The following is a 25498-nucleotide window of genomic DNA, read 5'->3' on the forward strand; positions in this document are numbered from 1 at the left end:
TTTTACAAGGAAAAGAAAAAAAAAAGAGACTAGCTTGGCTAGTTATTGTGAACGGCTAAAGCCAAACTTGGCCGGTAACAGACCTTGTAAAAGGTGGAAAACAATTTCAACTAATTGCAATGACATCAAGTGGCACAAATGTACCGGAGGGTATTGATACGCCACCATCAGTACCAGGGAAGCCTTATTAGGCAAAGGAGCAGCTCCGCTTCAATCTTCCAAGCCTATTATAATGATGCAGCAGGTCACTTTTCACAAAATGAGTCCGCAGATCAGAACTCATCTTGAGCAAATCATGCAGTCATGTATATGATTTGGTTTCAAATTTCAAAATGAATCGAACTTGCAACATGATACCGTAATTAGTAGGATACTATCATTAAAATACCAGTCCAGGTACAAGCAATTACCGTTAGAGACATCTAAGCCTGTTATAGTCTGCAAGCTACACTACATTACTGGAAATTAGATAGTACATTAAAGATGAGAGGTTTTTGGTCCTTACAATTTAAACATTCTGGTATCCCATTGTGTCATATTTCAATCAATATCTGCATCCTGATAGTAGAGTCAGTATTACCATTCACTTCAACAGATTGATAACCCACTCTGCCGTGATCTTTGTGCATCTTCAAACTGCCAGTGCCAGGAGGAATCAATGCTACAGACTTATAACCCACTCTGTCGTGATCATACCCACAAAGATGATCAAACAAAACATTCTTATCAACCACTTCCTTGTGGTGAGCTTTACAGGCAAAGAAGAATACATTCTGAACTAATAGCCCTATGAGATTAACTGCCACCAACATGAACAAACACAGCAATCCCAACAAAATCTTAACCATGAAATGTATAGGAAACTGCATCGCATACCCTAACAACAATCCTATAACCCATGTAGCCGTAAAGTAAGAATTCACAAGTTCCATAGCAATTATAGTTCTCCCTTGTAAGAGTTGCTTACTCTTCTTCATGGCTGCCAAGCCATACAAATTTGGTTCAAGAACAGAGACTACACTGGATAAATGCCGTAAAGCTGCGACATACAAATGAACAAGATGGTGTATGATACCAAATATGATAATAAAACCCCACCTCAGAGCTCCTTCATTAATATTTAACAAAGCTCGTAAGACGGATGCAGGAATGAAGACGGCCAAGTAGGTGATGATTATGAGAAGCAAGGCGTAAAAGAAGGTGATTATAAGATGTTTAGATATGCGAGGAATTGCAAAGAGAGTGGAGACAAAGGAGATGTATTTGGATGCATACAGAGAAGCTACTGTGAAAGCAATAGCGGAGGTAGAGAAAAGAGAGAAGAGGAAGAGAAAGAAAGTAGAAGAAATCCGAAGGAGATGATGATTTACAGGAAAAGTAACCATAAAAGGTAACACAGAAGTTGAGGAATGAACCTTTAAACAACAATTGAGTCAATGAAAGTGGGAGAATGAAGATTAGGGTAATCAGAAAGAAATTTAATGAAGGTGATTTTGCTGGGATTTTCACTGTTTTGCCGATGATTTGATTTGCATCCAAGAATTTGAGGTTTTTTGTCTTAGTAAAGAGCTCAATTGCTGTTTGGTTTCACTGGTGAAAGAAATCAGAGGACAACAATTATCAGTTCAGATGAATTTCAGCGTAATCAAAATTGAAAGCATGACTAATTTAGATTCCAATTCATTAACACCACCAAACCAATCCAACTCAACAAGTTACTCAGTGAAGCAGGTAATAAACAACCTCAGTTACTCAAAATTAAAATCATGTCTCAGGCTTTCAACATTCATCTCTCTACAGTGCTTCAAACGACTAAAGCAGGTAATGAACAACCTCACAAAAAAGCATTCCAACTAATCCCTTATGGTCATTTTCCCAAATGTGCAAACCAACAGCGTCAACCACAGAACTCATGGTTGCCATAGAGAAAACATAAAGATCTAGTAAGAAAATTAAATCCTACTACAATCATTTCACTTCAAAACTCAAATAAATTCATCCAAACCAACATAATCCTAAAGATATACATAGATGCAGTATAACACTAATGCCTAAATTAGTCTAAAAACTGAACATTGGCAGGTTAAAAAAAATCAACTTAATAGAGATCATAAAGACAAACAAACAAAATGAAAATACTAAACAGGTAGTCTCCCCATAAACCAATTATGGTGCTTACCAAAGACAGGAAGTTATATCAATTATACAACCCAGAAAAACTTGTTGCAATTCGAACCAAACAAAATTTCACATCATCCTTCATGAACATAAATTGGATACAAATAACAACATCCAGCGCAAAATTATACTCAGATCCCAAGAAAAATCAATTCCACCACCCAAAATAAAATTATGCAGAAATACCCAAACATATTCAGTATCTACATAATCAAGACAGCAAAATCATACTCAGCAGAATGTAGTTTCCAAATTAGCAGAAACAAACTAGACATTCTCAGAAAAATCAACTTTGAAACAAAACCAAAACCAAAAAATGCAAAGATCCAGGTAAACCAAAGAGTTCAAGGTTTCTTACACTCAAATTATCAAGATCCCTGAAGAAAACAACACCTCCTTCCTTGAACCACAAAGGAACTGATAGAAAACTCTTTATGATTGAAACCCTAAAAATCTTTGGGTTTTTAAGTTGAGAGGAGAGAGAGTGAGTGGATTTCTTAATGATGTCACCAAATTTCCAACCCTAGTCCAAGGAAATTTCCCTCTGGGTCATAAAGCAGAAGAGGAGCTCGTTTTGGTAGTAAAAACAAAACATCAAACTCTTTTTTTTCTTTTCCCTAATTTTTCCGTTTGGGATACCATTACTTGACATGGTTGAATTTCTTGCCAATACGAACGTGGAAGGTAGATGATGGACCAGGCAACGATATCCCAATCCCGGAGGACATTTTTGATTTTGGGGAATTTTTGGGATTTCTGAAATCGATCTCCATGAGGAGTAGAGGATCGATGATCAGGGTTGTGGACTGGGGAAGAGAAAGAAGGCTGTAAGTGAGTTTTAGAATCTCTCTCTCTCTCTCTCTCTCTCTCTTGCTATTTACAGTGGGATATGATTGTGTCCACGGTGAGGCTCGCAGAGAATCTTGGTCTGATCCTAGTCCTCTTTATGAATGAATGTGAGGGACTAAACCAGTTTAGTCCTCTTTTTTCTTTTAAATTTGATACTCGGTTGAAAGACCAGCCTGGCATTGATTTTATACTATTACTATGATTCATAACTTGGAAAACTTAGGTAATCAATCTGAGTTTATGAGACCTCTTCAAGACGAGAACGAATTTTACCAGTGCCATGCTTGTTACTTGTCTAAGTAAATTAGTCATCATGATATCCCAAGTCATTCAACCCAACATCTTGAATTATTTGACTAGTTGTCGATGAAAAGGAGCTAGAACTTGTGTTTCTAACCCTCTCATCCTCATGAAGGGTACCAGAATCCAAGGAGCAGATATCTCATAAAAGGTGCAAATATAATTTAGGAAGTTCCATTGTTGTTTTCTTTCTTGTGGATAGGGGATCCATACACACACGATAATCACCATTTTGGTTTAGCAGGATCACTCTGAACTAAGCACTCTATCATGTTGTTGTCATGGTAGATTATGTCTAGATCAAAACCATCCTTCCGCAAGAGGCATAGACCTCTACTTCTACCAATAGATGAGACATAATAATGATTAGGAAAATTGAGGGTTCTAATATGCTTGAGGATCCTGTCCGAGTTGATTTTAGATTGTTGCAAGAAAACTATATGTGGGTTAAACATTCTATTACTAGTACAGAAATGGCCTTTAGCAACGCCAGATATAAATTTTCCTGTCACGCCTTTTTGGTTTTGGCGTGTCTATAGGGTGTACTTCTACCCTATAAACACGCCACGTTCTATGGGCGTGTTAATAGAAGTGCTTTTAGCCACGCCAGGGTTAGCAGTGTGTCCAAATATCAACCGTTTTAGTCACGTTAACTTTTAATTTTTGATTGGGCGTGTTTATAGACCAGTCTATGACCACGTTAACCAGTTGTGGTGTGTCCATAAAAATAGTCACAACACTTGAATCGTGTTTAAAAAGTTAGTTTTATTAGACACGCCAGTATGCATGTCCATAGTGTACGATTTGCAGGCACGCTGGTTAATTTGCGTGGCTATAAAGTTAGTTTTAATAAACATGCTAGTATGCATGTCCATAGTGGGCATGTTATAGCCAAACTGGTTGAATTATTGCGTGGCTAAAAATTTCGGTTTATTGGACACGCTGTGCGTTTTATGGACACGTTGTGCGTTTTATATGCGTGGATTATATACGCTTTATAGACACGATGTTTTATATGCGTGGTTAAAAAGTTGGTTTTATTAGACACGCTAGTATGCGTGTCCATAGTGTGCGTTTATAGACATGTCAGTTCTATTTATTACTGGGTATGGATATACATGAAATGGGTTGTAACTGCGACAACACTGGCCAGCTCTGTTGAGGGCATTTTTCTTCTCCATCCCAACAGTCATTAACTGACTTTCAAAAAATAAATAAAAAAGCTTCTGCCCAAATTAGAATGCATGGTCTCGACTCGAAGGAGGTAGGTAACAAGACGAATCAATCCACCAAGATGCCCATCTATAGTTGTTTAAGATTAGTTATAATAACCTGTTTCTGCTATTCCATAGGGACCAAAGGATAGTTACAATCTATAGATGAATCATTTGATGCTCCGCAACTCACAAAGAAGAAATTCTTCCTCTTCCTCCTCATGCTCTGCAACTCACTTATCCCTTTTACCCCAAACCTATATTTCCATTTTCTCCTCCTTTACTACTCTTTCACCCCATTAATCCCAAATAATAGTACTAATGCTTGGACTTGGTTTTGTTGTTGTTTCTTGTTTGCTGCTGAATCCATTTAAAAATTTTGGTGCTTAAGTGTTTTAATGGATTCAACAGCAAACAAGATGACAACAACAAAAACAAGTCCAAGATGCTCTGTCAAGTTAACCTGTAGCTGAATTGCTATAAATAACTCATCTGATAGACTTGCCTTCTATGAATGCATAAAACCAAACGGTTGACCTAACAATGCACCTCTTAATTGGAGTAAAAGATAATAAATTAAGAGATTAGATTTAGGATTTGGAAATATGGTTTAGCAGAGTAATGACGACTTTGAAGAGGGTGCACATGGCATTGAAAAGGCGTTAATATCCAAGCGACAGACACTTGACCAAGCTCCATAAAAGACCATTTATGGATAAGCTACTACCATTCATTAAACAAGGCAGGGGGATAAACGGATTATTATACCAAAAGAAGAAATCATAGAAATAGAGATTAATAAAACAGATAATGGCAGAGAATACTAGTAGTTCAGCAAATGGAAATCACAACGAGCCACCACCCGATTCAGATGCAATGGTACGTGCAAAGTTGACAATTGGGACTTTATCAAGCTCTAAGATTGAAAGGTTGATTCCTTTTTCTGAATCAGGAGAAGATAAGGAAGAAAGAACAAGAGGAGCGAGAAGAATTTGAAAGATTAAGGGTTGAAAATGATGTGGAATTTCAGTTGTGGATGAGAAAGTTGGATGCCAAAAAGGCACGTCGACACAAGCAGAAGCTTCAACGACGAGGAGGGTGGAAGTGTTCATGGGGGAAAACTCGCAGCGTGACTGAAAGTGATAGTGAAGATGAAGAAAATAACTGTGAAGGAGTAGAAGATGAGGAGAACAGTGATGATTCGATAAAGAGAGATGAGAGAGAAAAACAGGCAGAGAGGAAGAAGAGGAAAAGGCAAGAGTTTGAAGATGTGATGTACAAGTGTTATCTCACCGAAAAGAAGAAAAACCCTCGTAAGTGTGCTCGAACCATGTCAAAACCCCTAAACGTGGATTCTGACGGAGAGGAGATTCCTGGGTTAGACCTCGATGGGGAGCCTGTTTTTTCCGGCAGTCAGATGGTGGTTTGCAATGAAGCAGAAGATGAGGAAGAAGAAACCGAAGATGATGATCTCCAGGGTCCCTACACATTGAGACAATGATGATGGTATTGGTGCCTACTATGAAGATGATGATTTAAACTACAACAGCAATAGTGATGGCAATTCTTGGTGATTGCCTTATAGGTACTGTCAAATCCCTTAGAACTTGAGTAATGTGATATTTTGATTACTATTTCTCTGGTGCATCTTCGTGAAAACTTGTGGGGATATTGATGGTACTTTATGTTGCTGAAGAAGTGTATGGAGAATGCGGTTCAATTTCAGACATTTGGTGGTTATTTTTTGTTTGATAGATGCATGGTGTTGATGAAGATCTTAGAAGATGTAAGGTGATTTTAGGGTTCATTTTGCAGCAGGTGCATTGTTTGGATAACAACTAGGAGAGTTGCAGTGGTTATGATGGGTAAACCTTTTATGTCAGGTAGATTAGTAATGTTGCAGCTTTGAATTTTGGTTGTAAAAAGAAAGTTGTAATGGCACTGGTAGCCTGTTGGGTGTTTAGAATTGGTATTTTGTTTGCTTTTTTAGATGTAATTAAAATAGTTGTGTTCTTCTAGTTGTTTGAATTTTCAGTAGTATTAAACTTGTGATGGATGTAGATCTGAAGGGTTTGAAGAAATTTGTCAGTTTTTCTTGCTCTTTTGATTTCAGTAGTAATGGATTGAATACAATAGATGTACAAACAAGCAACGTTCTTGGTGAATGCTTCTAAAATCCCAGTGATTGTAAAGTAGAGACTGGTAGGAATGACTGAATTAGTGAATCAATAGGGTATATGAAATGCTGGTTAAGATGGTAGAAACTAGGTATTACTCCAGTTTATAAAATGTCGTTGGAGTAAGATTAATTCAAAGACTATTTTAGGCCCAATTCTAAAAAAAAAAAAATCTATGTGCAAGCCTAGTTATTTCTACTAATCCTAACATGACAGAATATTAATTCAATAATCAGTATAGCCAAATCCAAACTCATCCAATATTGCTAAAACCCATCTGCATACAAACCATACCATGATTTAAGAATCAATTTTTTTCAACAATCCATACATTCATTCTCTAGTTAACAGGAAAATCCAAACTGCTAACTTAAATTTGAACCAAATTCAGTACCATGATGATCATCATTACCAAAATAGTATAATCCAAAACCAAAAACAAAGGCTAAGAGTATATAATTTACACTAACCAATTCCTTAAACAAAAACCAAAAAATGTTCCAACCTAATCATTCATCTATTAAAACACAAACAACTATATTCTATCACCTAGCTTGATTATCGCTTAGTCCCTTGGAGATGATTACTCAGATGCAGTCGTTTGAGAAGCAGGGACTGGTGTTGGTGCTGGCTCGGCTAGTTGCTCTGGTGGTATTGCACTCGATGGATTTCGCTGACCATTACCTGCCTCCACAAATGCATTTATTCTGGATGTTGCTCTGCCAACTGCAGGACATACATAATGAAGCAGGGTATAGGGCATTCCATGAGCGGGTATTGGCTGAGCAAACCGATGAAGAAGCTCTCTTCTTGAGGCAACATGCAAAGTGATAGTATCAAATCCATATCTTCCCCCTCCATCCACAACATATTTAAGACCAATAAGCACCACCCCCTCATTAATCACATACGTACCTTCGGTAGGGTATTCAACAGTCACAACCCAGCCATCCCGCATGCGCCATGTCCTAATGGATCCGGGTCCGGCAGTCGCTGCACCACCAACACCCGCGTCAACGAAGTCATCATTAACACCATCAGCAGGATCAAAATCTACATCAGACAAGATTTCTTCACAGTTATCAGTAGCCATTGGTTCTTCTTCAACTGCACCACTCCCTCCGCAACCACTGTTTTCTCCATGTTCAGTTATACAATATTGAAATGGAGGATCTTTTCTCCCCCTAGGAGGCATTTGCTGAATCCGGAAAGTGGATGATGTAGTACCCTAATTCTCGGAGATATTAATTTTTAACCAATTGGCTGCAATTATCATTCTTCACTGGTGCATCAGAGATATTGCTCTAGGAGGAATATATCTATTTGGTGTTGAATGCTTCTCAGATGAATTTTGATTGCAATGGATTGCTGACAGATTTTTCTCAAAAATTCAGGATGAATTCAGGATGAATTTTTGTCTCCCTCTCTTAATCTCAAATTTGAAATGGAATTTCTGGGTTGGACTCTAAGGGAAGCAATTGGGATAATGATAATGAAGAAAAAAAACATCATTTCAAGCCTTAATTGGTTCGATTCCCAATGAATTCTCACCTTTTCAATGAGAAAAACTACCCCCTACCACTGTTTCGATTCTCCATAAATCAAATTATATCTCTTGTGACTTGTCTAATCGACTTTTCTATTTTGAAAGTTATATGTGTTGCGACAAGTGGAGGACATTCAGAGATCATTTACACACGTGCTATTCATACTAGTTAACATGAATAATTTAGTTTAGTGTTATGAACATGATATGTACAAACAAGCAATGTTCTTGGTGTATGATTCTAAAATTCCAATAATTTTTAAGTATAGATAGGTAGGAATGACTAAATTAGTGAATAAATAGGGTATAAAAATGTTGTTTAAGATGGTAGAAAATAGGGTACTACTCCAATTTATAAAATGTTGTTGGAGTAAGATTAATTCAAAGACTATTTTAGGCCCAAGTCCAAAAAAAATCTATGCGCAATCCTAGTACTATTACTACAAATCCTAGCATGGCAGAATATTAATTCAACAATCAGTATAGCCGAATCCAAACTCATCCAACATTGCTAAAACCCATCTGTAATTTTACATAGAAAACCCCACCATGATTTAAGAATCAATTTTTTTCAACAATTCATACATTCTTTCTCTAGATAACAAGAAAATCCAAAGTGCTTACTTAAATTTGTACCAAATTCAGTACCATGATGATCATCATTACCAAAATAGTATAACCCAAAACCAAAAACAAAGGCTAAGAGTATATAATTTACACTAACCAGTTCCTTAAACAAAAACCAAAAAATGTTCCAACCTAATCATTCATCTATTAGCAAACACAAACAACTACATTCTGTCACCTGGCTTGATTATCACTTAGTCCTTGGAAATGATTGCTCAGATGCAGTCGTTTGAGAAGCAGGGATTGCTGCTGGTGCTGGTGCTTTCCTTGCAGTTCCACCCTTAATGTCGTCCCGATAGTAATCTTCCCTGGATGTCCTTTGCAGGTCAACTTTATCTACCTTCGGCAATTTATATTCATTCCGACAAATAACTGCGGTACTAAATTCCTCGTCGACTTCATCACCAACATATTTCCACATTTGGGTAGGTGCACCTAACACAATAGACTTTTTTTTTAATTTCCTGGTCTGACACATAAAATACCTGCTTATCTTGGGAGGATACAATGAAAGGATCATTCTGGAGTCCCAACTTATCAAGCTCAACCAAAATGTAGCCAAGTTTGTCTTTTGAGACCCCTGCTTTGGTAACCCATTTACACCTGAAAAGTGGCACTTTTTCAGCGAATGATATGTCAGCATCCATATGTCTTGTAAAACACCATAATAATCCGCCAGATTAAGGGTAATCCCCGTTTTTCTAATGTGCGTGCCAGTTGCCTCTACGTAAACCCCATTATTCTGGTTAACGGAACCATCATGATATTTTGTGCGAAACAAGTATATATTGATGTGATATGCTTCGTATGTCTCTACTTGTGCATTCGGTGGGATTGATATCCACCTTAAGTCTTGATTGAAGTTTTCCCTAAAGTCTGCCCACTCACTCTCAACCTGAAATACATTATAAGGATTAGCCTCCGTCTCAACGCAAAAGTTACATAGCAAGAGTGACATTTTCTGCAAACTCTTACCAATTTTTGTAACCATTTGGCGAACTCTTCACGATGTTTTTGATCTAGCTGTCTATCATTCATACCAAGATATGTCTCCTTCAAAAAAAAATCTGGTGTCGGCTGGACAGTGCAATGATTAATGTTATTATCTTTACATAAATTCGGACACAAAATCAAAAACTAAATAAGAAATGAGGTTATTTGGTTAGATCTAGTTATACTTACTCAACGTAAGCAGCAACTTCAGGCGAATTCCGAAATGCATAAAAATGCGCTTTATCAAACAGATCCTTATCAACAAGAGGAAACTTAACAAATGACATTGTTTTTCCCCTGAAAGAATAAGAATCTTCGCCAGTGTCAGATGTGTTGATTTTGTCTGGTGGAATTCCGACTGTATCATTCATACTTTGTTGGTGCTCAATGATAATCTCAATTGTCTCTTCCGCAAGGTTCCCTTCAGCAATGCTTCCTCCAGGTCTGTTTCTGTTTCGCACATGCCCTTTAATGACCTTTATGCACCTTTCAAACTGATACATCCATCAAAAGAATACATGACCACAAATTTGCACTTCCCTGGTAAGATGCACAGTTAAATGAACCATGATGTCGAAAAAGGATGGAGGAAAGTATTTCTCGAGCAGTCACAACGAGATCCGACTGCAACTTTTCTAGCTCTGCCACCTTGATTTCTTTGTTAGATATTGCCCTGAAAAAGAAACAAAACCTGATAATAGCATATCTTGTTGGCTACGGCATAATTGATTTAATCACAATGGGCAAAAAATGTTGCATTAGCATGTGATAATCATGCGATTTTAGTCTGATAAGCTTTCGATCTTTTCGATTCACCAGGGTTGAAAAGTTTGAACAATACCCTTGTGGAACCTTTATCTCGGATAATGTTGCATAGAACTTGTCCTTTTCCTCCGGGCTTAATGAGTGACATGTTGCCGGTAGTATATATCCCCCTTTGCCATTTTCCCGAGGTTGCAACTTGTCTCTAAAACCCATGTTCTTCAGGTCCATTCGAGCCGCAAAGTGGTCTTTTGACTTAAATTCATAGTTCAACAATGTTCCAACGATACTCTCGCATACATTCTTTTCGACATGGATGAAAATCTATGCAATGGTGGAAAACATGATACCGCCAGTAGGGGAGGAGCCGAACCATATATTGAACTTTTTTCAGTAGGGCCTGTCGGTCCCCTTATCATTCCCCTTCCCCTTCCCATTTTTTGGGTCGATGGTCTTTTCGATTCTCTTCATCTTTCCACCTCTTCTAGGGTTATCCTGCACGAATTCCACCACAATGTTCTTCCGTCCCTTTCCCCATTTATTCTTTATAGACTTTACCTCATTGTATATTTGTGACGAGGTCATAAGTTCCGGAGCCTTTTCAGTTTCATCTTTTCCGTTGAACCCATTCTGATGTCTGAATGGATGATCGTATGGTAGGTATCTTCTATGCCCGGTATAAACATCTTTTCTACAATGTTTTAGCTTGACATAGTAAGTATTTATCCGACACACCTTACAGGCATCTTGTCCCTGGTAGGGATAACCACACAGTGTACCGAGATCCGGATAATCATTTATTGTCCATAAAACAACCGCATCTAGAGTAAACATATCTTGTTTCAGCGCATCAAAACATCCGACTCCCTCAAACAATTCCTTGAGATCCTCGACAAACGGTTGTAATACAACATCAATGTCCTTACAAGGCCCCTCACCGATAATTAATGACATCATGGTGAACTTTCTCTTCATACACAACTCTGGCGGAAGGTTGTAAATCACTGTCAGAATTTTCCACACACTGTGTTATTTTTGCATGCCTTTGTTTACGTCAACCCCGTCAGCCGAAATGCCTAGCGGCAGATTTCGAGGATCATCACAAATTATGGGATATCTTTCATCTATATTTTTCCATGTTGGTAAGTCCGCCGGATGCCGTAAAACACCACTTCTTTCTTTCTGGTATCGTGCCACAATATTATTCGACAATTCTCTTTGATTGAAACAGCTGTTTCAATCTTGGGATAATTGGGAAATACCAAAAGACTTTTGCCGGAATTTTTTCATGCACCTCTTAGGTGGTGTCGTCAACTTTCCATCTTGATTCCCCACAGGTGAGACACTTGATGTGATCCTTGTAATTCTTCCTATAGAAAATGCAGTCATTGATGCATACATGTATCTTTACGTAACCTGAACCCAAATCTCTCATCACCTTCTTAGCTTCATAATGTGGAACAAGGTAAAAGAAAGCAATACTAGATTGCTATAAGCAAGAAGAGAAGAGAATTCAAGCAAGAAGAGAAAGATAAGTTTTGTGTTTAATAATTTGATTGAGTAATAGATAGCTCTTACAAGACTTAATCTAGCCTTTATATAGGCTTGAAGAATAACTAAACTAGGAAACAGAAAACTAAAAGGAAATCTAAAAGAATCCTAAAAATAAGAAAGACTGAAACTAGGAAACCATGGAAGCCAAACCTCTAAGCGAAATCTTCTGGAATTGTAATATGCCCTGCATCAGTCCCCCCTTCTAGAGTAAAGCTTGTCCTCGAGTTGTCCAAACAAACCAGAAGTTCATTGTCACCATGAAACGTAAAAATCTCTTGAACATTAAATGTGTTGGAGATATTCCAATCATTTGGTAGATCAATAACATAAGCATTATCATTGATCTTCTTTAAAACCTTGAAAGGACCATATTTCTTCATCTTGGTTTTGTTATAAGTACCCACTGGAAATCTCTCTTTTCTTAGATGTATCATCACGAGCTCCCCTTCCTTGAAGGTTTTAAACCTCTTGTGTTTATCAGCATCCTCTTTATATTTAGAATTGGACTTCTCCAGTTTAGATTTTACTTCATTATGTAATTCAGTTGCTTTGTCTACAAAAGAGTCGGCTGCAGTGTTTGTACTCTGTGTAGTGGGTAAGGCTACCAAATCAAGAGTATGATTAGGTACTTTAGAGTACACAATCTCAAATGGAGTTTTCCCAGTAGAACGATTCACGTAAGTGTTGAAAGCGAATTCCATATGTGGCAATAACACATCCCACTGATTACTATTATCCAGGAACTTAGCTCTAATCAAATTCCCAAGTGATCTATTAACAACCTCAGTCTGTCCATCAGTTTGCGGATGTGAAGTTGTGCTGAATTGTAGAACTGTGCCTAAGCGCATCCATAAACTTTTCCAGAAATAACTCAAAAATTTGGTATCTCTGTCAGAAGTGATAGACTTTGGAACCCCATGCAATCTTACTACTTCTTTAAAGAACAAAGAAGCAACATTAGAAGCGTCAGTTGATTTCTTACAAGCCACGAAGTGAGCCATTTTAGAGTAACGATCAACTACGACCATAACAGAATCATTACCTCTAGCAGTACGAGGTAAACCAAGTACAAAATCCATACTTATATCAACCCAAGGTGCATCAGGAACTGGTAAAGGAGTATACAACCCGGTATTTTGAATTGTACCCTTTGCTCTCTGACAGACCATGCATTTTTGTACGAACTTTTGTACATCGCGTTTCAAAGATGGCCAGAAATATCTTTCTTCAATCAGGGAAATGGTTTTATCTCTCCCAAAATGACCACCATGACCACTGCCATGTAATTCTCGCATAAGATGTAAACGTAAAGACCCTTGAGGAATACATAATCGATTCCCTTTAAAAAGAAAACCTTCTTGTATAAGAAAATCATCAACCCCATGAGTTTGAGAACTGCATTGATCCCATAGTTTGCCAAAATCTTCATCTTCTGGATAAATGTCTTTGATATAGTCAAATGCATAACTCTCATTACGAATTATAGTTAATAGATGACTTCTTCTACTTAAGGCATCAACAACTTGATTCAATTTGCCACTTTTATGTCTCACGGAGAAAGTGTATTTGTTGAGTGTGGAAAGCCATCGATCATGCATTTTGTTAACTTTAGCAGAAGTATTCAAAAACTTCAAAGCATGGTTGTCAGTGTTGACAACAAATTCCCTATGTATAAGATAAGTATGCCACTGCTTAAGAGATTGAACAAGAGCCAATAACTCTAATTCATATGTAGACCATTTCTTTTGTGCATCTGAATTCTTCTCACTGTAATATGCAATTGGATGACCCTCCTGTGATAATACTGCACCAATACTAACAACAGATGCATCACAATCTATTTCAAAAGGCTTGTTGAAATTCGGAAGTGCAAGAATTGGTGCCGTACAAAGCTTTTCTTTAAGAAGAATAAAGCTTTTATCCATTGCTTCCGTCCACTCAAACTTCTCCTTCTTGAGACAATCTGTCAAAGGTGCAGAAATAGAGCTAAAGTTCTTCACAAATCTTCGATAGAAAGAAGCCAAACCATGAAAACTACGAACATCACGAATAGAAGTAGGAACTGGCCAATCTTCAATTGCTTGAACTTTAGAAGGATCAACATGAATACCATCAGTAGAAATCACATATCCCAAAAATGTTACTGAAGAAGCCATGAAGGTACACTTCTTCAAATTAACATATAAAGAGTTTCCAGCAAGAACTTGAAACACTTGTGAAATATGTTGGAGGTGTTCTGGTTCACTGCGAATAAAAATTATTATGTCATCAAAATAGACAATAACAAATTTACTGAGAAAGGGTTGGAGAACCTGATTCATAAGTCGCATAAAAGTACTAGGTGCATTAGATAACCCAAATGGCATGACCAGCCATTCATATAAACCTTCACGTGTCTTGAATGTTGTTTTCCACTCATCTCCACCTCGAATGCGTATTTGGTCGTAAGCACTGCGTAAATCCAACTTAGTAAAAATAATAGAGCCCGACAGTAAATTAATCATATCATCAATACGCGGGATCGGAAATCTATAAGGAATGGTGATGCGATTTAATGCTCTGCAATCGATACACATCCTCCATCCATTGTCTTTTTTACTAACCAAGAAGGCAGGACTGGCACAAGGACTGTTGCTAGGTCGTATCAAAACCTTTGTAAGCAAATCATTTAACTGTCCCTGTAATATCTCATGCTCAGCAGGACTCAAGCGATAGTGTGCTTGGTTTGGTAAAGAGGCTCCATGAATAAAATCGATGCAATGTTGAATATTCCGTAAAGGAGGTAATGCAGTTGGTAGTTCATCTGGAAATAAAACATTATATTGAAATAATAAGGGCTTCACCTTTGCAGTCAACTCAATCATAGGCTTAGAATCTTCATGGGAATGTAAAGAATGCTGTGGGTGCAAATAACGAATAACAGTGGCTACGATAGCATCAGTCTGCGCACAAGAGTTTGAAGTGGAATTGGATGGACTAAGAACCTTGGTTTTCCCATTATGAACAAAAGTGTAAGTATTCTCGAATCCATTGTGAACCGCGTGAAGATCGTATTTCCAAGGTCTGCCAAGAAGAAGATGGGTTGCCGTCATATTAATGACATCACATAGAACTGTGTCTTCATAACCCTCAAAAGAGAATGACACATAACACTGAAGAGTAATCTTCTGTGTGCTAGAGGCACTAACCCATCCTACAGTGTAAGGTTCTGGATGAGAAGTTACTGGTAGTTCAAGCTTCTTAACTACGTGATCAGCAATATAATTATCCACACTGCCACTATCAATTATCATCTTGCATATTTTACCCCCAATATAACATCTTGATTTAAAAATACTGTGTCTCTGAAACTTGCATTGTTGAGTAAGAAATAATGGACGAATCATCCCAACAAACTCGTCGTCATCACCAGGTGAGTCTTCATCTTCGCACTCATTAAGCGCACCAGTGAATTCATTAATGAACTGAGGTTCACCAATCAAAGCATTGAATTTCCTACAATCACTAGAAGTGTGCCCCGATTGCTGACATTTATTGCACTTATCTCCACGAAATTTTGTATAAGCATTATTAGCTCGCTGTTGCGGTGGAAATTGTTGTTGCCTGTTATGAAACCGATTCCCTGTAGTAGGAGGAGTTGGTTGCAGAGAGTGAGACTGCTGACCCGGCTGAAGATCAACTGGATTGGCTAAGATAGGTGTAGCCAGAGGTGGAGTATAAGGCACAATATGGCTAGGTTGTCGATGTGAATGGCTAACATCATCATAAGGAGGCCTGGGAATATTCAAAACAGTATCTGGAGAAAAGTTTTGAGATGAATTGGTACCCCTGTAAGTATTTTGATAACGCCCTTGTCTGGATGGATAAATCCTAGAAGAACGAATAAGATGATTTTCTATCTTAATAGCTTGCTGCACAGCTTCGACCATAGTAAAAACTGAATGAGTCATACCATTTTGTATTAATCTATTCAGTCCCTCAATGAATCTTGCAACTAACTGTTCTTCAGATTCTTTGAGTTGATTTCGTGCGACCAAATTATAAAAATCTGACACATATTCTTCAACAGTTCGTGCCCCCTGCTGAATGTTTTGTAATTTGATGAAAAGTTGCTGCATAAAGTCTCTAGGTAAGAACTTATCCCTGATCAAAGTTTTCATACGTTTCCAAGTACGTATTTTCGGTTTTTTAGCGTTTCTACGATCATCACAGATCTTATCCCACCAAGCTGCAGCTCCTCCTTTGAGTTTGTATGTCACAAGTTTAACCTTAGCATCTTCAGGGACTTCCATGAATTCGAGAAAAGCTTCTACCTCAAAGAACCAATCAGTTAGTTCTTCAATACGAAAATTTCCAGAGAAGTTGGGAATATCAACTTTTAGTTTATATTCTGGTAAAGAACTGTAAGGGTTGTGACCAGTTTTTAAACGTCGTTCTTCAATCCAATTCTTCTCTAGATCGTTCTCACGTTCATCTTCATCATCACTGTCAAGTGCAGGAGAAACTATCTTCTTCTTTGAATGACCTATGAAACCTTCATACGGTTTCTTAATGTTTAAAGTACGCAATACATCTTCAGGTACTTCATCATTCTGTAAAAACTGAAGTATATCTTCTTTAGTTTTTCCTTCTAAGTCTACAAGCTCAGGCATATCCAAATCTAGATTTATATGTTTTGCAACCTTCAAAAGTTGATTCTGCATGGTTTCAAGCTTGGTATCTCTTAACCCTAATTTGTCCTCCATGGACTTCTCAAGAGCTTCAGTAATGTTTTTTGCCAAAATCTCGGTATGAGATTTAATGAGAGCTTCGATTGCTGCTAGAGTAACTGGTTGAGCAGTCATTTTTTTTTTTTTGTATACGAAAAGAAACTAAAAAAGGACTGAAAGGTGTTGCGGAAGCGATGTAAAGGATCAAGTTATAGGATGAAAACCTAAAACTAAGCGGTTGATACCAACTAATGTGGAACAAGGTAAAAGAAAGCAATACTAGATTGCTATAAGCAAGAAAAGAAAGATAAGTTTTGTGTTTAATAATTTGATTGAGTAATAGATAGCTCTTACAAGACTTAATCTAGCCTTTATATAGGCTTGAAGAATAACTAAACTAGGAAACAAAAAACTAAAAGGAAATCTAAAAGAATCCGAAAAATAAGAAAGACTGAAACTAGGAAACCATGGAAGCCAAACCTCTAAGAGGAATCTTCTGGAATTGTAGTATGCCCTGCATCACTTCATATGTACTTTTCATCATCTCATTTCCTGGAGGGAGCATGGATTTTAACAGTGGTAGAAGTTCATTAAAGAACTTGTCGGAAGCTTCGTGCTTGCTCTTCAAGTTAAACAGTTCACACATTGCATATATCTTTGTAAAATCGACACATCCTTCGTATAGGGGTTTCCCAACATCTTTGAGTATCTGTTGCATCTTCTCAGAATCCTTTGAAAAGTTATCTCCTAATAAAGCACTAACCATTTTTATAGTCTCTGCAGCATGTGTTGGTTCATCAGAGTGTGGACCGTCGATGCCATTACCATCCAAAAGTTTCCACCTTGATGACTCATCTCCTTCTCTGTGCTTAGTCCATACGGAATAATTTTGAATGAATCCAGAAGAATATAAATGAAACTTAACTTTACTTGCCTTGTGCAGGTAGAGGTTAAGACATTTCACACATGGACATAGAAACTTAACTTTGCCCTTGTCGTATGGTTTTCGTTTCCCATTCGCAATATCTTGTTGGTATGTATGCGTAGAAAACTTTATAAATGCATCGACTCCATCTTGATAACGTCGTTGGATTCTATCGGTATACATCCAAAATTTATCCATTACTCTAGGATCCATTATGAATTCTCAGATACCTGGACGGAGAAAAAACTTGTCAACATCTTGTGAAAATGTTATTGTGGTCCGAATAAAAATACGAATTATCATTGCAAAGAGTAATACGTACACAAAGAGTAATCACAAAAATCTCTACATTTAATAGTTAACAAACTTTACCAACAATCAAATGGAGTCGGTCTGAATGTATTCTCACTACTTGGTAATTAGAGATTTTAGTGGAAAATCAGACATCCCGACTGGTCAAAAATATTCTACCAGCATTCACATTTACTTGGCCTAAAATGACCCCACTGCTTAGTAACAATCAATATAAGTTGTTAGCAATCTTCCAATATGGTCGTTGAAAACACAGCCAACTGCCTCCCCTCTACTAGAACGAGTATAACTAGATGAATGATTATCCAACTGATCGATAATAGGTTTCCAACTATCAAATAGAGTCGGTCATAACCTAAGAAACCACATGGCTACTTCTTATTCCCGAAGTAATAATTTTATGTCACATCTAATTTTTATCACAAATAATGGGCCAAATTCTGGGCGATTACATTGTTGGACGGAGACTATCGCATGGTATCCTTGCCCGACACTAGCTCTGACTGCAAGATTCAGTTGGCAAAGGCCAACTTTAGCTAAAATCAACTTTAGCTAACGATTTTAGCCAGTCGGTTATTTAAGGTTTTCTTTTATTGGTAAATATTTATAACATGTAAAATTTTAAGGTTTTCTTTTATTGGTAAATATTTCTAGCATATAAACAATTATTTGCACTAATTATATTTTTCTATCAAATATAATACCCTCAAATAAGACATTTCTTTTAGTCTAGTAATGTATGATTTTGATTTCTCAATTCGAAAGTACTCTTTCGGCAGTACATCCCCCTCCCCTAAAACACCAAACTATGCTTTAACATGTATAACTTTAACCTGGAAGGCAGGGTTTCCCAAGACTTATACTGTGTCAAGTACCTAAGGATGATAGTCTGAAGTGTCCCTCGATTGAGCTGTCTGACTAATCAATTGAACTTTAATCTCGACTTCAAAATAAATAGAAAAATTGTCTAGCCTGCAACCTGCATAAATTACGATCTTCTTTACCATTCGTCCAAATAATTTTTAATCCTTTCAAGGGAATTAATATCTATCAACTCATGTTGAATAGAGATTTAGACGAAAATTTTATTTTCAAATAAACCTAGTATATATAGATCCATGAGCTCCTATAATAATATTGATCAAGAAAACTTAATTATAAATAAAGGCAAGAGTTTGTAAATAATAGTGGTGGACCAATTGTCTCATCAACCCTGATGCTGAAATTTTCAATAAATAAATACACTTTTAGATGATGTATATTCAATTACTGACATTTATCATTATAACCTGGCCCTCCATAGTAAAAACCGTATCCATTTGTATCATAATGGTCATCATCAATCTTCAAATCATAGCAGTCTGGATTCGTAACATGTATCACAACATTTTCAGGGTCCTCGGCCGTATAATTTTTATTAACTACTTGAACCCAATTAAAATAACTCGATGTTTTCAAACCACCTTCCGAAGGGAAATGACCGCTACCCATTTGAGTCGATGTATGCCGTCCTTTACTTTTCCAATTAGTGATTTCTCCACCCCAACTTACTTGTGTTGCCCATTTTGATAATTCTTTGAAGAGAAAACTTGGGTAATATCCCACCAAAATACCTTGTAGTTGTACCCACCAGTGTCCACTACTTTGGTCCTGCCAAATCATCAATGTTTACTGTTAGAAATTGATTATAGGGCATGTAACTTTGATCGCTTCTATTTTCGTACCTTGTGGATACTAAAGGTGGCATCTTTTTGGCTACCGTTGAAGGTGGAAACCTCAGTGAAATTGCATCCAAGGGCGATAGTTGACGATATGTGCACAAAACCATCACACATGAGGTCGTAACAACCCGAGCTCCTGTATCCGTCATTCTAAAGCAAATAAAATTAACGGCCGGATTATCTGAAGAAAACAATACTAAACAATAATCAATGGCCTTCCAAAACATATTCACCACCATGCCATTCCATATAATAGGAGAGGTGCGATTAACTTACCGTCCAGTATATGAAAAACCTGGTATAATCATCACCATGTAGTCTCCTAAACACCTAATTAAAAATGAAGGTGGAAGTTAAATGTTGCCCACAAGAGGATATAAATTCTTTTATATACTATTTTGGATGGATACTTACTTGCCATCCAGCTTCAATAGTGTTGACATTATCGTCGGGACCGGCTGTAACCCAAACTTGGGATATACTCATTTCACCGTATATTTCGGTAACCGGTTTCCAAAGATTGATTTTTGCTTGTGCTCCTAGAAAATATCCCTCCACCTCAATGGTTGCGTACTGTAAAAACATATATGTGGATTACTACAACTATATATATTCACACTGAAAAATAAATAATAATAATATATGACTATATATACCTCATGAGAATGGACGCTATTAACGTCGTCCGATGATGTAACATTAGTCTTATAAGGTGATAATTTTAAAGGGCTATGTTTATGCAAAAGTATGGGATCGTAGTTTTTTGCTTTCCTTCGAATAGGAATAGTTCCTTCTGGACATAATCCATACTTATGCCAAGTTTGTTTAAGTTGAAATGTCCCAAAATTATCCAGTTTCATTCCTTTCGGGTACGAACTTGGTGCCATCTGTTTCATGACAATAAAAATAAGGTAAATTCTTAGAAAGTTTCTTTTTTTCGTAAAGAATTTCTTACAATCTTGAAAAATATATATTATGAGGAAAAATATGTAAAATAAAAGCAAGTATCAAATTAACCTGTATTGTGTGATTATAAAGCAAAGGATGATTAAGACTCGGTTGTCTATAAATATCATAGCAATCGATGACTTCATCAGTTTCAACCTGTAAGATAAAATTCAAGGAGATAATTATGTATGATAAGTTAAAGTATATGTCTAAAAGCATCAGATTAATTTGATATATATATACTCCTCGATGTAACTAAAAACAATACATTTCACCTTAATGGTTTTGATTATTGATTTGTTCACCACATTTTGAATCGTATTTCCTTCAATTAGTTCTTCATGAGCGAGACTTATTAATACGAGAAGACAGAGTACTAAGTCGATAAATCTCAACATTATAATTGTTCAGTAAAATTCACAAATGCAATATAGTTAATGAAAAGATTGATCATAAGATTATATATATATATGTAATATGTGTATGGTTTGTAAGGAATCTTATTCATTTATGTAGTATTTGATTTTGTATAGATTACATCCATTTAATATTAAGATTTTCAAAAAGATACCAGACATAAATTCCACAAAATTTGTGAATCAAAAGTTAGACAATAACTAGTATGCAACCCGTGATGCGCACTAAGCATGATCATAATTGTTAATTTGGTGTTCAAATCCCTGCACCCATCATCCAAAATCATTGGAACATCTTTATATTGAGACGAAGTTAACTTACTCATAAAATAAAAATATTATATTTTCCACAACATGAATAAGAATCCGTAGCATTGAATAAGCCATAAGTAAAGAGTTCTGTTGTCACGCGCACATCTATGTGACTTTTATTATGAACTCTTGGGTGGTAGCTGTCGAATGTTCATCTCGTATGTCAGATCCATATTGACAACTATTTTATATATTGTTAAATAGATTATTTGTTAGCCATCCACAAACTCTTAGTGTATTTCAATGTAACCCACCCTCAACCCCGTATTATCAAGTTATCTTCTAAAAGTTAAAAACTTTATAACAAAATATAAAAAACAATAAACCCTATGGTTTATCTGCCCAATCAAACATACAAAACAAACAAAATGGAACCAAATTTTGTTTCACTTTCTCAACACGATTATCAATGTGATGATGCCGGTATAAAACACGAACCTACGGGAAATAAATGTGCATAATTATGTGTAGGCTTGTAACCCTATTTCTATCTTGATTAAAAAAATGAACTCTTAAGTTTAGTTTGTAGCGTAATTTATACCAAAGATATGACATCCATAAATGAATTATCACATGTACATTGAATAGTGTAGCACAACATTAATAAATTTATTATTTATTATATATTTTTAACTTTGAGCAGAAAATGATTATAATACGGAGGACAACGAGGAAGATGAGGCATATGAATTTTACAATTATTATGCAGGAAAAGTTGGGTTTAGTGTCCGAAAGCATACTTACTTATTTATCACGAAGTAGTACCAAGGAGAATAAGATTGTATTTGACGTATCTTTTGCTGCGCATGTCAAGGAAAACGTGATCCCCATAGCTAAGCCATTTTAAGAGCTAATAAGGAAGTAAACTGTTACGATAACAGACTGCAAAACACGTATGATTATTAGAACAAAAAAAAGATACAAGGATTATTTAGCATGTTTCCGAAGAACACAACCACCTCCTTGTATCTCAAAAAAAAATACACAAGCTAAAACCGCATAGGAAATTCCAAAATATTATGAAAAAGTTATTGATAATGTTAGAGCAAAGCCCGGTCGAACTCGCAAGCGCTGCTATCTCAAGCTTGTTTGTCAAGTTTAGTTTCCAAAACTATAAGTCTTTATTTTTAGTCTACTTATAGCTAAGTCTCGGATTAGGATAATAAGTGTAGTTGAGCATTAGACTTCACGGCGTTCATCGATTGAAGAAGAAAAAATACTACTAAGGGGAGATTTTGGAACTTCATCAACAAAAGGTATGTGGAGACTTGAAATCATCTATCACTCAAAAGTCTATCTACTCTATCTTCTATTTGAGAAAATAGTCGTATAGATATATAGACTTCAATTTATACACATTTGATATTCCGAGTTGAGTTTAACTCGCTTACCTATTTCTCGAAACATGTGTTGGTAAGCTTTCGCTTTAACCAAGTTCATATTATATTCTTGACGAAATTCAAAAGATGATCATGTGAAAATCGCCTGGTAACATGTTACATGATTTGTGTGAGACAGTCATTTGATGTAGACTCGGAATGTTTCGTATTGATCATTCGATCAATTGAAAATTGCTTTGAAGCTAACAGTATGTGTGAGACATCTATTCTCATCTTCTAAGAATATTTCAATGGTTGAAATGGGAGTTTAGAACAATTGGATATAAGCACAGAATGCGTACTTGCATATGTGTAATCCAAGTTCAGGAACCATAGTATGCATACCCGTATGCATACTGATTGGTTTTGTAAAGGTCCAGGAACTAAGTACGCATAACGGTACGCGTACTGGCGTGAGGTTCAGGTTCCGGGACTTTACTGAGTTTGGTGGTATGCGTACCCGTACGCGTACTGGCGAATCCAAACTTAGTCCGGCTATTTTGGTATGCGTACCTGTTTGCATACTTGAGTAGGTTATGTTCTAAAACCGGTTTGTCATGAACTGATACATTTCTATAATAGAATGAAATCTTTTGCAAACCGTGGCTATAATGTTCATGAATTTATTCGAGTGAATCAAAATCGATTTTGCTTCAATTGTGTCTTGTATGCTTCTATGAGAATATAATCCATTGAACAACTTTAGAGCTAGTTTCATTTGAGTCATTTGAACTAGTTATGGTTAAAATGAATATGGTTGATATGAAAGTGCTCATATAGCTAACTTTGGTTAACTATTGTTGAGCCAACAAAGGTGTACACGTTTAGGTACGGTTACCCATATCTAAATGAAGTCACTTTTCATTTGTGTGTAAAATTTAAGGTCGATCTAAAGGTTGAACGATATTAGCTTAAGTCCAATCAGCTTTTGATCTAACGGGGAATATTGAATGCTTTGTTACCAATATAACATTGATTGCAAATCCTGATTTGACGACTATATAAAGGAGAACTCTAGCAACTGGGAAACCTAATCCCCACACCTCCTGTGTGATACTAGTTGCGACTAGAGTCGATTCTCCTTTAACCTTAGGTTTTCCTAAAACCTTGTAGGTTAACGACTCGAAGACTTCATTAGGATTGTGAAGCCAGACCAAACTATTTTCTCTGTAGCTGCATGTTCTGATATTGCTGTTTTCTATGGTGATTGAGTACTATCTTCTCTAAGATTGGCTCGAGATTTAATCTCCGATAGGCAACATAAAAAGTAGTCACAAGCATCTTCGTCTCATCGTTTGTGATTCCACAATATCTTTTTTCGCTTTCATACGATTAAGATTCTTGTGAGGTGATGATATTGTTAGGCTGTTATTCGGGAATATAAGTCCGATACATCAATTGGTTTAGTTAGAGAATTGATCGGTTGAACCCATTAGTGTTGGTATGTCAAGTTAGTTGTCAATTTTAGTTGCCAAAATGCATTCTTGATTTAGTATACTAAAGATAGTTTCGGACTAGATTAGGTCTAGGAAGAGCTTTTCTTGAAGGATGAAGACTGAAGATTACAAGAAGACATCAACAAGGACTTCATCAACAAAGGTATGAGTTAATTGATTTCATTTGGATTCTTGTTCAATTCTACCTTTCTAAAATCTATCCAAACAAATGCTCACTCTATGGAACAATTCCTATGACGATAAATGTACATTTATGTATATATACTCGAGGTTATTTAAGCCACGACTTTTGTGACAATAACCTTTATCCCTGGAAAGGTTCTCATGTTTTAGTGAATGAGCTTACGAATTCAACGAGTCAAGAATCACTCAATTCCGAGTTATATTGATGAAGTTATGAGTGATTTATTAAAGTAATAATTATAAGTATTGTTGTGTCACAGTGTAGAATGTAGGGGCTGCCAGGATGTGTGCCATTAGTAGATATTTAGGAGTGCCCATACAATAATACGTGTTTGTCTTTAGTAATATTCAGTCAGGTGTAATGGTTGGTTTAGATTAGCCCAGCTGGAGTGTTACTAGCCGTTGGATATCGAGAGAGTGACCTAGTTTATATACTCAGTGTCTGTAATGAAACTCTTATCCAATTTATGAAAATACATTTTCTGATCGTTAATTCGATTCATGGCTGCGTTCTCTGAACCAGATGGCTTGATTTTTGAGAATCAAGATATTTCTATCAATTCTTTTGCTCAATTTGTTGTGACATCACAACAATTGGCATCAGAGCCGTTTCTTTCCGGACAAATTGAACCAATTTTTTTTCGTATCGATCTAGGCATTATTGGTAGGGGTGTAAATAATACCCGAAAATACTCGGCCTGCCTGTATCCGCCTGAGCCCGCCTGTACCCGAAGTAGCCCAAAGCCTGTTATGGCCCGTCATGGACCACCCGGCCTGGCCTGGATTAATTTATTGCGCGGTCTCGGGTTTTGCGATTAATTATGATGCCCGGCCTGATACCCGGCCTGGTGCCCGGCCTGAAAGCCTTAAATGTGCCATTAATCATTTAATATCCTCTTAAAAAGACTTAAAAGTTACAATTTTATAATTGTCAAT

General features: G+C 36.7%; 3 protein-coding genes across 3 annotated transcripts; 1 reads left to right on the plus strand and 2 right to left on the minus strand.

Moving 5' to 3' along the window:
• Positions 1–354: 354 nt before the first annotated feature.
• LOC113300328 lies at positions 355–3259 on the minus strand. Its single transcript, XM_026549549.1, has 2 exons — positions 2537–3259; positions 355–1590 (listed from the first exon to the last, which is right to left on the minus strand). The coding sequence occupies exon 2, from the start codon at positions 1383–1385 to the stop codon at positions 534–536; it is 852 nt and encodes a 283-aa protein (XP_026405334.1). The 5' UTR covers positions 1386–1590; positions 2537–3259; the 3' UTR covers positions 355–533.
• A 2092-nt stretch (positions 3260–5351) lies between these two features.
• On the plus strand, positions 5352–6042 carry LOC113296520. Its single transcript, XM_026544825.1, has 2 exons — positions 5352–5420; positions 5494–6042. The coding sequence occupies exons 1-2, from the start codon at positions 5352–5354 to the stop codon at positions 6040–6042; spliced, it is 618 nt and encodes a 205-aa protein (XP_026400610.1).
• Positions 6043–19261: 13219 nt separating this feature from the next.
• On the minus strand, positions 19262–21218 carry LOC113293751. The gene is made up of 7 exons (XM_026542282.1): positions 21091–21218; positions 20885–20971; positions 20524–20754; positions 20282–20440; positions 20144–20197; positions 19871–20017; positions 19262–19796 (listed from the first exon to the last, which is right to left on the minus strand). The coding sequence occupies exons 1-7, from the start codon at positions 21211–21213 to the stop codon at positions 19413–19415; spliced, it is 1185 nt and encodes a 394-aa protein (XP_026398067.1). The 5' UTR covers positions 21214–21218; the 3' UTR covers positions 19262–19412.
• Positions 21219–25498: the final 4280 nt, after the last annotated feature.

Source organism: Papaver somniferum, chromosome 7, assembly GCF_003573695.1.
Source record: "Papaver somniferum cultivar HN1 chromosome 7, ASM357369v1, whole genome shotgun sequence".
In the NCBI taxonomy this organism is placed as follows: domain Eukaryota; kingdom Viridiplantae; phylum Streptophyta; class Magnoliopsida; order Ranunculales; family Papaveraceae; genus Papaver; species Papaver somniferum.

What these genes read in the sequence shown, in the direction of transcription:
- LOC113300328 (XM_026549549.1), bottom strand. Translation starts at nt 1,385, where the DNA reads ATGGTTACTTTTCCTGTAAATCATCATCTCCTTCGGATTTCTTCTACT.
- LOC113296520 (XM_026544825.1), top strand. Translation starts at nt 5,352, where the DNA reads ATGGCAGAGAATACTAGTAGTTCAGCAAATGGAAATCACAACGAGCCA. An exon ending in CACCCGATTCAGATGCAATG is followed by an intron (nt 5,421 to 5,493) that starts GTACGTGCAAAG and finishes TTTCTGAATCAG; the next exon opens with GAGAAGATAAGGAAGAAAGA.
- LOC113293751 (XM_026542282.1), bottom strand. Translation starts at nt 21,213, where the DNA reads ATGTTGAGATTTATCGACTTAGTACTCTGTCTTCTCGTATTAATAAGT. An exon ending in CAATAATCAAAACCATTAAG is followed by an intron (nt 20,972 to 21,090) that starts GTGAAATGTATT and finishes TTTATCTTACAG; the next exon opens with GTTGAAACTGATGAAGTCAT. An exon ending in ATAGCGTCCATTCTCATGAG is followed by an intron (nt 20,441 to 20,523) that starts GTATATATAGTC and finishes ATGTTTTTACAG; the next exon opens with TACGCAACCATTGAGGTGGA.